Raw genomic sequence first — 14,396 nt, 5'->3', positions numbered from 1 at the left:
TGTAGGAAATGCATGCTACATTTTTTGTTTCCTAATTTTTATTCGGCATTTTAATATACGTGTGTAATGCAACTTGATCATGTTCCCACACACCTCTGCTTACTTGCAACCTGCATTCATGCCAAGGGCACACAAGTGCAAGTGACTTACTGTGTGCGACATCACTGGGTGACAGGACTTCTGCCGTTCTTCACGTGTAACCTTACGTGGCTACTGTGTATGCAGTAGCTGTAACAGTTCTACTGTTGACAGAAACACCATTATTTAGTGCATGGTTATATTGTAAATGTATCAGTTGTCACTGAGATAAACTCTGTGGTGTGTGTGTGTGTGTGTGTGTGTTAGGTACCAACCCCAAAGCCTTATGCATGATAGGCAAGTGTCAAACCAATATCTATTCTCCAAAACCCCTTGGTCATTTTCGTTCATCTAATGACGCCCTGCTTCTTCCTGTCAGGAAAAAAGAAGATGAACACAGGAAACCAGCATTGTTCTGTGTCCACTGACTCCCACGATGCACTGTGAGGAAACCAGCATTGTTCTGTGTCCACTGACTCCCATGATGCACTGTGAGGAAACCAGCATTGCTCTGTGTCCACTGATGCACTGTGATGATTTTGGACATGGGCTGCCTTTAACAGAATTTGTTTTCTTTGAACCTCAAAGACTCAAAGACACGAGGTCAGCTAGTCTTGTTGGGCAACTGCCTAGGGCTGTGGTGCCTCCTTGGGACAGCAGCACATTGCTGGGACACAGCAGCAATTTCGCATGCTGTTTCCAGGAGCACCTGGACCTTGCAGTCACCTAGGAGCCCCAGTGTAACCCAGTCAGCCAGGAGACAGCTTCCAGAAGGCTGAGACGACTCAAGCTCCCAGTTATCTTGTCTAGATTTGAGCGCAGCTCCTCCAGCATGGTGGCTGGGGCAAAAGAGTCACAGCTTGGGCCACGTTGCCTGGGCATTTGTGCAGATGATTCAGGCCCTTGGTGACTCCGTTTTACCAGCCGTGGATGGGATAGCAAGACCTCTTGATGGTGCCTGTCACCCTGGGCTTACATTATTGTTTGCCATCATTTTTTGTTTGTTTGGTTGGTTGGTGGTTAGTTTCCCAGCAGAGGACAAGTCCAGGAGACACAGAGTTATCCCTGGCTACTCCCCAAAGACTTGCCCCAAATCCTGTAGCCTGAGCACCCAGCACCCAGCACCTCCTGCTCAGTTCCTCACAGACTTTATTTTCAAAGTCACCACAAACTGGAACCACACGGGGTATAGGGCATGTAGGAGCTGCTTCTTCAGGAAACAAACTCAAGCTTAGCATCCAAGGAGAGACCAGACAGAAGCAGAGTGGAAGGGTCACAGGTTGAGAAGGGGGCGGGACCCAGATGGAGGCAAAGCCAGTTAGGGAGGGAGGCTGAGGGAGGGAGGGAGGGAGGAGCTGTTGTGCTACCCAGAGGAAACCTGACAGCTAACTCCCACCCTGGAGGTCGCAGTCACAGTAGCACAGAGGCAGCACAGGACTAGTGGCACAGCAGAAGACTAGCCCATGCTGCAGAATGGCCTTCTGGGAGTATCTAGCTACGGAGATCTGGGAACCGCCCTGGGCTGAGAATTCTAGAAGTCTCCTCCTCCCTGCTGTGAGTCTGGGCTGGGGAAACACTTTCGGTTTTGTTTTGTGTGCAAAGAAACAGAAACTCCACCGAAGTACTCTGAGGAGCAGACCATGGAGGACGACTTCCAAGTGTGCAGGAACTGGTAAGAAGGCATCTTCCCCAGGGCTGGCCAGAGAGAGGGGCAGAGCAGAGCAAACAAATTCTGAAGTGAGGAAGATGAAGTACAATACCAGAGGGTGAGCCAAAGGGGACTGGAAGCTCTGGTGTAAGGAGGCTCCAGATCTCTAGGTAGAGTGCTCAGTGGGGCCTCGATATCACTGTCCCCCTTTAGCACGGGTGTTTCAGGCTGGCTGGTCAGCCATGAAGTGTGGAGGGACTAGTCCCTAGCAGAGTGTTTATTCCAGTCAGAGCTTAGGTCCCTAGTGTGGGGCCCCAGCAGCATGGTCTTCCCACCCATCTGTGAGAGGAACCTTGAGAGATGTTCCAGGGTTATTCCTGTCCCCTGACAGACAAAGGAGCTGGAGGAAGAGCACGAGGGACTGAGCGGGAGGCAGTGACCACACCTCCAAGTAAAGAGAGCTGGTTTCTCAGCAGACCCCACCGGTTGCCGTAACTGGGGTAAAACTCCCCCAGAGACCTTTGTTCCACCTTTCAGGATCTCTGGACTATGGATTATGGAGGCAGGCAGGCAGAACAGAGAAGCAAACAGAGTAAGGGATGTCATTCTGTGCAGCCATGGGGACAGCTGAATCAGGCTAACAGCAGTGAGGCCATGAGCCAGATCCTGTGGCCCTGGGGTCACCTCCCCTGAACAACTGGTCCTTTAGGGATACAGCCTGTGTTTCCTTTCTCCTGAGCTGCCATCAGCATGGGCCAGTGGAATGGGCGGGCAGCATTCCTGGTGACGCAAGTGTCACAGGAGGACACCCTGCCCTGCAGGTGGGAGACACCACTGGGTCTCAGCAGCTCTGGGTGGCTGCAGGGGAGCCCACAGACAGGAGACAGCTAGGTGGATGGACTTTTGCTCTTGAGAGTTGGGAAACCCTTGGCCCTGAACTGTGGGCAGGGCAGGGCTGCAGGGCCGACTCTACTTATTTATTCTCATGACGGCCTGTCTGGGAGATAACCAGAAAAGAATAAAACTTTACCTCCCCATTCCCTCTCTGTGGGGGGATGCTGGGGAGGGAGTGGTCCTGGGCACTGAGCCTAGGGCATTGCAGAGGACCACCAAGCACTCCGAGTTGCTTTTTCCCCAGCTCCATTTTTCCTCTTCCTTTTGACCCGGGGTACCACTAAGTTGTCCAGGCTGCTCTTGAACTCACTCTATAGATTAGGGAGGCCGTAAACCAGCCATCTTCCTCTCTCAGTCTCAACAGCACCTGTGCCTACAGCCCTGGCTAACTCGTACATGTTTGAAGTGCACATCTTGGCACATAGTACTTATCTGGGAAACCATCCTACAAGCTAGGAAGTGGAATCTATCATCACTCTTAAAAGTTGCCTGTTGCCCTGGTAACGTCCTCCTCCTGCTCTCCTGGGCAGGGTGGTGCTTTGCAGACTGCCCTTGCGCTTAGGATAGTGAGTGTTCCTGATTCACCAGCACTGGCAGGGCAGGAGCGCATCATCAGCATCACTTCTTCCTGCGCCCCAGACCTGGAAAAAGCTTACCCTAGGTATGCAGCAAGGCCTCATGCTCTATACCAAGATGCTGCGCCTTTCTTTCTCTCCTTTTCCCCACTTCATCCTGAAGCAAAAGAAGTGTGGCCTCTAGCCACTTCACTCTCCATGAGGCCCACTGCCTGCGTTTCCTGGTCCTTTGCCCGGAATGTGAGGAGCCCATCCCAGAGTCAAAGATGAAGGAGCATGTGGAAGCTGTGCACCAGCAGGTGAGCAGGTGGGCAGATGAGCAGGTGGGCAGGTGGGCAGGTGGGCAGGTGAGCAGGTGGGCAGGTGGGCAGGTGAGCAGGTAGGCAGGTGGGCAGGTGGGCAGGTGGGCAGGTGGGCAGGCGGGCAGGGGGGCAGGTGGGCAGCTATGTGGGCAGGTGGGCAGGTGAGCAGGTAGGCAGGTGGGCAGGTGGGCAGGTGGGCAGGTGGGCAGGTGGCACAGAGGCCAAGGGAGTGTGTCAGCAACTGGAGTCCAGCCTTCCTAGCCCCTCTATGTTTGTTTGGCCTCCATTTTAGAAGCGAAAAGGGTTTTTGTTGTTATATCCCACCCTAAGGATGTCCTCAGTTTCTCCCTTTCTACTTGCTACCCATAGTCCCGCAGAACAAGGAATCCATTTCAACAAAGGTTAACTGTTCTTCAGAGACTTGTAAGGAGGAAGCAGGAGGGCCCAGCTCAGTCTTCTTGCCTAGCTTTTTGAATCAGTCGCTCATGGCTTTATCTTTCTGAGAATCAAGTTCGGGCAACCATTTAGATTCAGGCTGATCCAGCAAACAGTTTTTTTTTTTTTTTTTTGGAGCTGGGGACCCGAACCCAGGGCCTTGCGCTTCCTAGGCAAGCGCTCTACCACTGAGCTAAATCCCCAACCCCAGCAAACAGTTCTTGAGCCCTAGGCTAGGCGCTAGAGGAAAACTGGAGCAGCCACTTTGGGTCTCTGCCCTCTAGGATCTCACGGACCCAAGTGTGAAGCACAGCAAGGCCAGGGGCTGGGGTTGAGCCCACGTCCCTCTGTACTTGTGTTTGTGTCCTACTTAAGGTTACTGCTTTGATGTAACTCCCTGAAAGCAACTTGGGGAGGAAAAGGTTTATTTGGCTTCCACTCCTATATCACTGTTCATCCTCAAAGGATGTCAAAACAGGAACTCAAAGAGAGCAGGAACCTAGAGGCAGAAGCTGGTGCAGAGGCCATGGAGGGATGCTACTTATTGGCTTGCTCCCCCCATGACCTGCTCAGCTTGCTTTTCTTCACAGAACCCAGGACAACCAGCCCAGGGATGGGATGGGCCCTCCCCCATCAATCACTGTGTAAGGAATTATCTTTTTTTTCTTTTTTTCGGAGCTGGGGACCGAACCCAGGGCCTTGCGCTTGCTAGGCAAGCGCTCTACCACTGAGCTAAATCCCCAACCCCAGGAATTATCTTACAGCCAGATCTTAGAGGTGTTTTCTCAGTTGAGGTTTCCTCCTTTCAGATAACTCTGGCTTCAGTCAGGTTGACATAAAACTAGCCAGCACAGATGGAGTAGTCTGGACTGTGTCAGCAGCATGTGCAAGCCCTCCCTTGTTGGAGTAGGAGTGAATTCTCCTCTATGGGCAAACAGGATAACAGGGGAGAAAATGAAGAGGCAGTCATAAATATTCCCACCACCACCACTTCCTCCCCACCTGAGTGGCCAGGAGAATGATGAGAATCATCCCACTCCAAGGATGCAGATTATGCATACATACATACAGACATACGTACATACATTATTTGCATGCATACATACACATACTTGCATACATACATACGTACATACTTGCATGCATACATACATACATACATACTTGCATGCATGCATACATACATACATACATACTTGCATGCATGCATATATACATACATGCTTGACAGGAGAATTCCACCATCCATGAGTTAGTAGTTAGTTTTTGTTAACTGGACACCGGCTGTGGTCACCTGGGAAGAGGGAATCTCAGGTGAACAATTCCATCAGATTGCCCTGAGGGTGTGTCTACAGGCAATTTCCTGATTAATGGCTGATGTGAGAAATCCCAGCCCACTGAGCCAGGTGGTCCTGGGTTGTAAAGAAAGCAAGCCAAACAAGCCAGTAGGCAACATTCCCATAGTCTCTGCTTCAATTCCTGCCTCTGGGTTCCTTCCTTGGGTTCCTGTCCTGGCTTCCCTCAATGATAGATGTGGTGTTGAAGTATAAAATGAAGTAAATCCTTTTCTCCCCAAGTTGCTTTTGGTCATGATGTTTATCACAGCAACAGAAGCAAAGTGGAACAGTGAGTCTAAGGGATTCATAACCCCAAGGGCTCTCTCCGCCTCTGACCCTTGCCAGTACTTTGATTGGCTTCAATTCCCTAGGAGGTTGGGCCTATGTTCTCCATCTTCCCACAGACCAAGGAAAGCCAACAGGACCCTGCCGAGTGCAAGTTCTGTGAGCTGGCTGTGCAACTCAGCAAGCTGGACGTCCATGAGTACCACTGTGGCAGCCGGACAGAGCATTGTCCACACTGCAACCAGCGCGTTATACTCCGAGTACTGGCCCAGCACAAAGACCTGTGTCTGAGTGCAAAGGGCAAGCCTAAGGAAGGTGAGCAACAGGGAGAAGCTGGAGAGGGAGGGAGCAGCTCCCAGGGCCAGACAGTCTCCTGGGCAGGATGCAAGAAGTAAAACCCTTGACAGGATAGGATAGAAGAGAGTCCAATCTGTGTTTCCACCAAACTGGAGTAGCCTTCTTGTATGTCTGTAGTAGCCTTTCATGACTTAATCAGGGAAAAGAAGAGGCCGGGGTGGGGGTGTAAGAACACACTGAAGAGGGAGAGAAAGCCACGGGGAATCCCAAACACGCAGGGTTTTCTTTGCATTCCATAAGACACAACACTAGCCTGGTAAGACACACCTGAATCACCCTGTAGATGAAAATGTACAGAGAGATCAGGAAACAAACAAGACTGGACACTCCAGCTTCCAGCACTGAGCTAGATCCTAGGCTATTGAATGTTTTTATCATTCTGTGATTAATAATAAAAACAGACAAGCAGAAATAGCTAGAGGAAGGAAGGGTTTACTGTGGCTCATGGCTTGAGGACATAATAGCCTTGATGTGTTGGGGAAGACGTGACCACAGGAGCATGAGGCACTCCTCACGGTCCCCCTGAACCCACAGCCAGGAAGCAGAGAGGACAAGCGTGGGGCTGGGCTAAGAAACCTGCACCTAGCACCCGACTTCTTCCAATGAGGCTCTACCTCATAAGGGTGCCACAACTTTCCGAAATATCATTAGTAACTAAAGTCCAGGTGCTCAAACACTTGAGCTCACAGGGAGGGCAGGGTGTTGTCATTCAAGCCACAGCAATTAGCGATGGCCAGATGGGAGGCTGCTACTACAAGACTAGGTTTGAATATCAACTTTCTAGTATCACTCATTCTCCTCCTTCTCATTCTCTCTCTCCTTCTCTCCCTCTGTCTCCCTCTCCTTCATTCCCTCCCTTACCCCTCCCCTTCCTCCTCCTTCTCCCCTCCCACCCCCCATCTCTATCTCCAGTCCCAGTATCAGGAATTTGAACCTAGAGCCTCACACATGCTCTACCACTGACCTCTGTGTAGTCTGTTGACCCAATTCCATGACCTCTTTATAGGAGAGTTTGCCAGGAGCACAGATGTCAATGTGACACATCTTTCGTTGATTTCATTCCTTGTTTTGATCGTGTGATAACATTGCAGAGAAACTGTGAAACCCCTTAGTTAGTCCCACCAGGTCAATGCTCTACCCAAGGTCAAAATTGACTGGTGGAAAGGCAGAAGTAGGAGAATCGGGTACTCTTCCTTCGTTGTGTTGTGCCTGGGCTCCCACACAACCAACAGTCTGCAACACAAGTTCATTGACAGCTTCAATACAACACAACTTTAACACCACGGTGTCACAGCCAACACCTGGTTGAATCGCAGAGCTGGGAACCGGGTAGAGTAGCTCAATTAGGCAGGCTGGGCAGCTATATGCAGCCCCTTTCAATTGATTAAACAAGTTGTTGCCCGGGAAGATGTCTCTTCATCTGGGTCATCTTCTGCCCTGCGTATCACTGTAATATAAATGGTCGTCCAGTAAGCCTTTCCTGTGTGGCTAAGGCAGCTGGCAGTATAGCAAACCCACAACCAGGCTAGCCTACGGATGGTTAATGCTCACGAGTCCAGGCCATGGGAGAAACCAGGGGAAAGATGGGCTAGCCATTGTCAAGAGCAGTCATTTGTGGTGTGTCTTTGTTTACTCAGGGAAGAGAAGTGTATCACCTGGAAGAAAAACCCATTGTGATATTTGCAAACAAATGATTCCAGAACATAAGTATGCCTCCCACATGGTGAGTAGCAATTACCCACTTTCTACCTGTGCCAGAAGCCAGTTCATTTTCCAAAGAGCAAGGTGTGACAGCAGGTTCTGGATACATTTTCCAACGCACGGTTATCAAAGGTTCTGATGTTTGTTATTTTATTTTGTTTTGCTTTGCTTCCTTCCAAGGTTTCCTTTAGGCAGATTTCCATAGTTGGTTTTCATTTCTGCCTAGCCCATCAAGGAGTAGCTCTGACAACTCTCCATGACCCTGGTCACCTCTGACCATCACCAACCTTCAGGCCTGGACATTGCAATATGGTCCTCAACAGGGCCTGCCTCTCTGCCCGTATTTGGGCTGTGACCTCCCGCATGAGACTAAAAGGGCTTTCCCCGTCTTTCTATAATAATGCTCACAGCATACTGAGTATCAAGGGGAACTCTAAAGATGGCAGATGATGTAGCTGGTTCGTTTTACTCGAGTGATCCATCCATAGTCTTAAATGCCTTTTAGTACACTGGCGAGCCAAGCTGCTCTCTTGTCTTATGAGCCTTCTCCTCCTGAGAAACATCCCACAGCTTCTCTCCCAGAAACTTCTTGTTGCCTCCCATCCACTACCCACCCTGCCCTGCCCAGGACAGAGGGCTGTTTACCTTGCTAAACAATTTAGCTGTTAAACAAAAGCATAGACTATCTCAGCACTGGGGAGGCAGAGGCAGGCAGATCCCTGAATTTGAGGCCAGGCAGGGTTACATAGTAAGACACTGTCAAAAAAAAAAAAAAAAAAAAAAAAAAAAGAAAAGGAAAAAAAACCAAAAAACCCCACTATGGAACAGCAGAACTAAGGGACCGCAGAGGTGACCTAGCTTTTTGACATTAAGGCACTTGAAACATGCTATTCCTGGCAGTGTGGTGCAGGGAGGGGCTTTTCCTGGCTTCTCTCTTTTTTTTTTTTTTTTTTTTTTTCTTTTTTTCGAGCTGGGGACCAACCCAGGGCCTTGCGCTCTACCGCTGAGCTAAATCCCCAACCCTCTTTTTTTTTTTTTTTTTTACAACTAGGATTTTCCTCTTGACCAAGCCCCTAGTACAGGATTAACACGCACGTCTTCCAGTGCATTTGCAATGTGGTAAGAGAAGACCACAGGCTGAGAACATAACAAGGGTATTTCTCACTGCTCTGCGGCCTCAAACCCAAGTTCAGGCTCTTGGCATTAGGAGCCTAGGGAGGCCCTGCTGCTGCCTCGAGCAGCAGAATGCAGAGGAGCAAGCTAGCAGCTGGCTAGGCTGCTTGAAGCCTCTTTTATAATCCCATAAAGTGTGCAAGGAAAGGAGAGGTCACGACCAACACAGCCCCTATTAGCACATGTAATATTTGGATTTTATTTTTAGGGGACAAAGAGAGAAAAGGTTTCTCTATATAGCCCTGGTTATCCTGGAACTTGCTATGTAAACCATGCTGGTCGTGAATTCCCAAATATCCACCCGCCTCTGCCTCCCAAGCGCTGGGATTAAAGGCTTGTACAGTCATGCTTTATTTATTTTCAAATTTATTTTTATTTTTGTATGTGTGTGCCTACTTGTCTGTATGTGCAACCCATGCGTGCAGTGTCTGTGGAGGCCAGAAGAAGGTATCATATCCCCCTAGAACTGGACTCACAGGCTGATATGAGCTGCCTGGCACGAGTGCTAAAAACTGACCAGACCTGGCAGCAAGTCCTCTAAAGCCTGAGCCATCGCTCCCGTCCCCAAAACCTGGATTTTTAGAGGGATATTATCCAAACGTTCATCCGTGGAACCCAAGTCATGTCTCTTCTAGCGAGGTTAGCTGTAAAACCGAATGTCTGCCTTATATTATCCAGGATTTTTAAAAATTAATTTACTCCATGTTCACTGAATTACGTCTTGTAGGCATAGGTTCTTTCTACTGTTTGAGTTCCGGGGTTCAAATTCAGGTCTTCAGGCTTAACAGCAAGCACTTTTACACACAGAACCATCTTGTAGCCTTTATCCATCACTACTAAGTGTTTATAGAGGGAAGCCTTTCAGGTTAGCTCAGCTGTATCGTCCAACTATTACGGCTGAAGTAATTGCCCGTTTGACTTCACGCATTGTTCACGTTTGCAGAAACAGTGTTCGGCCCCGAGAACGGTGACATATCTTCGCGATGGAAGGACAGTAGTCCTTCCCTCAACCCTTCCATTTATGAACACTGGAAATCGATCATCCACAGTGAGCAAAGATGTCCGTCCAAAGACAAAAAATAGAAACAGTTCAACAAAGCGAGAGACAAAGGACCAAAGTGGCGCTGTGGATCTGCCCTTGAAGTCCAGGCTCCAGCAAAGGACTGCTCTTCCTAAAGGAGAGGAGACAGCCTATGATATTCTCCGGAACTGTCGGCAGTGCCGAATCTTACTTCCCTTGCCCATTCTAAATGAGCACCAGGTACCTGGTTCTCCCTGCCCTCCTAACTGCCTCCCTCCTGGCTGGGAACCTGCTGCACTCCAACCTTGGGGTTGGGGACTTCCCAGTGCTGTGGCTGGCCAGCTCCTCCCCTGCTTCCTCCTGCTTCTCTGTGTCCTTGCATTCTCTCACCGGGTGACCTTTGAAGGCAGAACTGGCTCTCTTCTCTCTGTGTCTGCATCTATATCAGGCCCTACACCTGGCAATACTACAAGGCTACAGAGTGAACGGTGGAAGCCTAGGGCTGTCGGTGCACTCCTCCAGGTGGAGAAAATGCAGAAGGCCCTGGCTGCAGGCGTGAAGGTGGTTGGTGGCTTGCGTCTATCGTACACAGAGCTGGCCTTCTCATCCTGAGTTTTCCATCCAAGGCAATCTTTTTTTGCTGTGGGGTTTTCTTTGTTTCATTAGTTGCTTAGGTTTTCTTTGTTTGGGTTTGGTTTTTTCTGTTTGGTTTGGTTTTGGGGTTTTTGTTTTTATTTTTTCCAAAACAGGGTTGCTCTGGGTATCCCTGGCTGTCCTGGAACTCTGCTTTATATACTGGGCTGGCATTGAACTTAGAGAGCTCCACCTGCCTCTGCCTCCCCAGTACTGGGATTAAAGACATTCGCTACCACTGCTCTGCCAAATGTTTGTTCCAAATTATTGGGGTTTTTAAAAAAGACATTTGGAGAGGAAAGGGTTTATTTCACCTTACTGCTTGGGGAAGTCAGGACAGGAACCTGGTGGCAGGAATGGGATGCAGAGGTCCTCAGGAGGAATGCGTGCTCCCTCCTCATGGCTTGCTCTGCCTGCTGTCTGCTGGTGCCCATGGCCACCAGCCCACCAGTGGTATTGCCCACAACTCCTCACAGCAGTTATCAATCCAAAACAATGCCACAGGGATTTACTACAGGCCTATGTGATGAAGACATTTGTCTCATCTGAGGTGCCTCTTTCCAGATGACCATAGCTTGTGCTGAGTTAACAAAAAAAACTAACCAGCACACTCAGGTGTAGTGGTGAATGCCTGTAATGCGAGCACTCAGGAAAGGTGAAGGAGGCAGGGCTAAAGGGATGACTAAGCGGTCAAAGAGCTTGCTGTGCAAACCTGAGGATATGAATTCAAATCTGCAGATACCATGCAGACGCCAGGCACAATGACTCATTCTGGAAACCTCAGTGTGCTAGGGGAATGGAGACAGGTGGGCTCCCAGGGACTCACTGACCAGCCAGTCTAGACAAAATGGTGAGTTTAAGATCAGCAAGAGACCCTATCCCAAACAAGGCAGAGACACATCAGGAAAAAAGATACCACGATGGCAATCTCTGGCCTTTATGTGTGGGAGCATGGACCTTCACACACATATTTGCCACCACACAAATTTTTAAAAAGGAAGTCTGAGACAGGAGAACCCTGAATTTGAGGACAGTCTGGGCTACATAGTGAGTTCAAGGCCAGCTAACTTAGGGGGAGACCCTATGTCAAAAGTTTAATGAACAAAGAGATGGGGAAGGAAGACTAGGTGAGTGATGTACACGAGCTAATTCTAGTCCCCTTCTACTCCAGTTCTCCGTCATGTCACTGTGAAAGCCATTTCAGCAGCCCGTGGGTGTCCTTTTAAAGCTTTGTCTTCTCGACATGAACCCTGTCAGCAAACGCAGGGCTGAACTGTCCGTGGCCCATGTGTTACCTGAGCACATTCGTCACTCTGCTGGTGGCCTTTTTAAAAAAGAGGTGCAGGGGGTTGGGGATTTAGCTCAGCGGTAGAGCTCTTGCCTAGCACGCGCAAGGCCCTGGGTTCGGTCCCCAGCTCCGGAAAAAAGAAAAAAAAAAAAAAAAACACAATAAAAAAGAGGTGCAGTCCTTCAAACCAGGGTTTGAACCTAAATCTTTTTTTCTAATTTATGTATGCATTTATGTCTTATAAACATGAACATAATTTCATCTCGGTGGGGGTGCTTCCACACTTCTCTCCATTTTTGTTAGACTTAGCAAGTAGAAATTCAACATGCCGGATCAAATTTGAATTTCAAAGAAATGGAGACCATTTTTTTAATCTAAGTGTGTCTGCAGAAGTCCACCATTATGGTCTATTTTCAGTATGAAAATGCGCTTCAGTGTGAAAGTATATTTAGAGCTCGTTACTGAACCCCAGGTAGGCAGGAGGTACTCTGCCCTTGTCTTCTCTGGCTTGCAGCTGGCATGCATCTGCCTGGGTGCCTCTTAGTTTCTGTCAGGGTTGAAACATTGCACACCTGAGCCCCTGCACTAGGATAGAGGAGGCTCTCAAACCATACCTCCACAACAACAACAACAACAACACCTGGGGAACCGATGGGAAAAGGCAGGCAGAAATTTTTCACACCTGAGAACTATAAAAACCACTTGTACCAAATGGGAGCACTGACCATTTGTGCCTTTTCTTCAGCGACTGTACAAGGTGGTCAACCACTTCAACTGCTTGCTTGTTTCACTACTCTCAATCTCTTATTATGAAGGGAGGGTCGTTGACTCTCTCACAGTGATTCTTTGGGTCGCTGGGGTTGAAAGTCAGTGGGTCATCTGTATTTCACCCGGGAGCCCTCATATACCCATATACAAACACGAACATTTGGGCGTGTGGATATGCACATTCCTCCTCCCTCGGTTCTGTGACTTGGCACTAACCAAGTAAACTACATGGCTGTCTTATTGCAGTGGCCACACAGAAGACGTACATGTGTTTCTCCCCGTTCACCCGTGATGCCCACCTCCCTTAGGCACTACCCCAAGTCTCCAGTCACCCTCCCTGCTCTGTGTCTTCTATGCAGTCCCATCTCAGTCTCAGTCACAGGGCACCACCACCCCATATTTCAGAACAAGGAACAGCAACACCCAGAGGTGGTGGTTCAGAAACCAGCAGCGCTGGAGGGATGTGGCCCTGTGGTAAAGCACTGGTGTAGCATTCCAAACAGCCCTGGCTTTGACAGCCCCTGTTGGTGGGGAAGACCAGGGTCAGAAAGCCTGGAAATAGCTTACTAACTTGCCTCCCACTTGAAGCTTTTTAACATCTATTTTCATTTCTTTAGGAGAAGTGCCTGAGGTTAGCTCAACAAAAGAAACTCGAGAGGAGGGCCGGCTGGATTCTGAAGAGCACCAGTTCACAGTAGCTTCCCAGTTCACACTGGCTTCCCAGTTCACACTGGCTTCCCCAGCTTCCTTTCCTAGGGGTCACAACTTGGTTTTGTTTACCAGTCTTTGTATCCGAATTTTTCCCCTTTAATTTCTAACCGTTTCATACGTGGTTACAATGTATTCTAATCATACTTACCCCCATTGCCTTCTGCCACTCCCCCAACCCACTCCTATGAACCCTATCTTCCTAACAGTTCCCTGCTTTCATAGCTCGAGTCCATGTTTGTTGGTGCTTGTGTGTGCGTGCACACATGCTAGCACACACATGCTTATCCAGGTCTTGTGCCGGTAACCACAGCTGATGTGTGCCCCTGTTTGCAACAGCCATGGCCAGGCTAAATCCAGAAGAGGGCATCTGACAGCACTCCACCCTGTCCCTAATCCTTTGGTTCTGGGTCCCATCTTCCTCAAAGTCCCCATGGAGGGATGTCTCATCTTGGGCTCAGGGCAGGGTACTCAACTGTCACTTTTGGCACTATCAGACCAGATGGGTTAGGAATATGAAGCCTGGAGGGACAGATATAGCAGGAGAAAGGAAAGAAGGAGGGAGGGAGGGAAAATGGAAAGGAAAGGAAAGAGAAGGGAGAGGGAAGGGAAGGGAAGGGAAGGGAAGGGAGAGGGAAGGGAAGGGAAGGGAAGGGTAGGGTAAAACAGGGAGAATTAAAGTTCCCAGAAATTAGTCGAACTGAGTGTTCTAAAAAGGCTGATTGCTAGAAGGGCAATGGTTGTGGGGAGGTTAGCAATGGGGCAGGTCTGTCTTGAGCTATCTTAGCCTCTTAAAAGGCTGCTAATTGTCCACATCTGTGTGTGACCTAACATCCTGTGACTCCTAGGTAAAGTTTTGGAACATACGAGCAGATCCTAACTGCTAAGAAGGTCATCACATACATATATGTCTGGGGCCTATAGCAAAGTCTCCCTGCTTTGCTAAAACTGCCTACCTGTCGTATCACCAGAATTTGTAAAATGACCTTTGTTCTGTTGCTATAAAAACTTCACAGAAATTGCTACCAAGGTTGGAACACGGATATCTGAAGCAAACTAAACCTGTATTTTTGGACCATGGTCTCTGATTTGGCCCGAAAATAAACTCTCTTCATCTGCTTTGAGCTGTGTTTTTCACGTCGGTGACAGGGAGGGTGACAAGGTAAAGCGGAATAGCTGGGGAGGGGGCGTGC

The 14,396-nt window shown here is 49.1% G+C and overlaps 1 protein-coding gene across 1 annotated transcript; it reads left to right on the top strand.

Moving 5' to 3' along the window:
- Nucleotides 1-1,718: 1,718 nt before the first annotated feature.
- On the top strand, nucleotides 1,719-13,216 carry Xaf1 (XIAP associated factor 1). The gene is made up of 6 exons (XM_032913898.1): nucleotides 1,719-1,750; nucleotides 3,359-3,494; nucleotides 5,674-5,869; nucleotides 7,549-7,634; nucleotides 9,729-10,046; nucleotides 13,113-13,216. Exons 1-6 carry the CDS (start codon nucleotides 1,719-1,721, stop codon nucleotides 13,191-13,193), a joined length of 849 nt encoding a protein of 282 aa, XP_032769789.1. The 3' UTR covers nucleotides 13,194-13,216.
- Nucleotides 13,217-14,396: the final 1,180 nt, after the last annotated feature.

This window comes from Rattus rattus, chromosome 9 (assembly GCF_011064425.1).
Source record: "Rattus rattus isolate New Zealand chromosome 9, Rrattus_CSIRO_v1, whole genome shotgun sequence".
NCBI lineage: Eukaryota > Metazoa > Chordata > Mammalia > Rodentia > Muridae > Rattus > Rattus rattus.
Note: the sequence above shows the minus strand (reverse complement) of the source record. Positions and strands in the feature narration are given on the sequence as shown.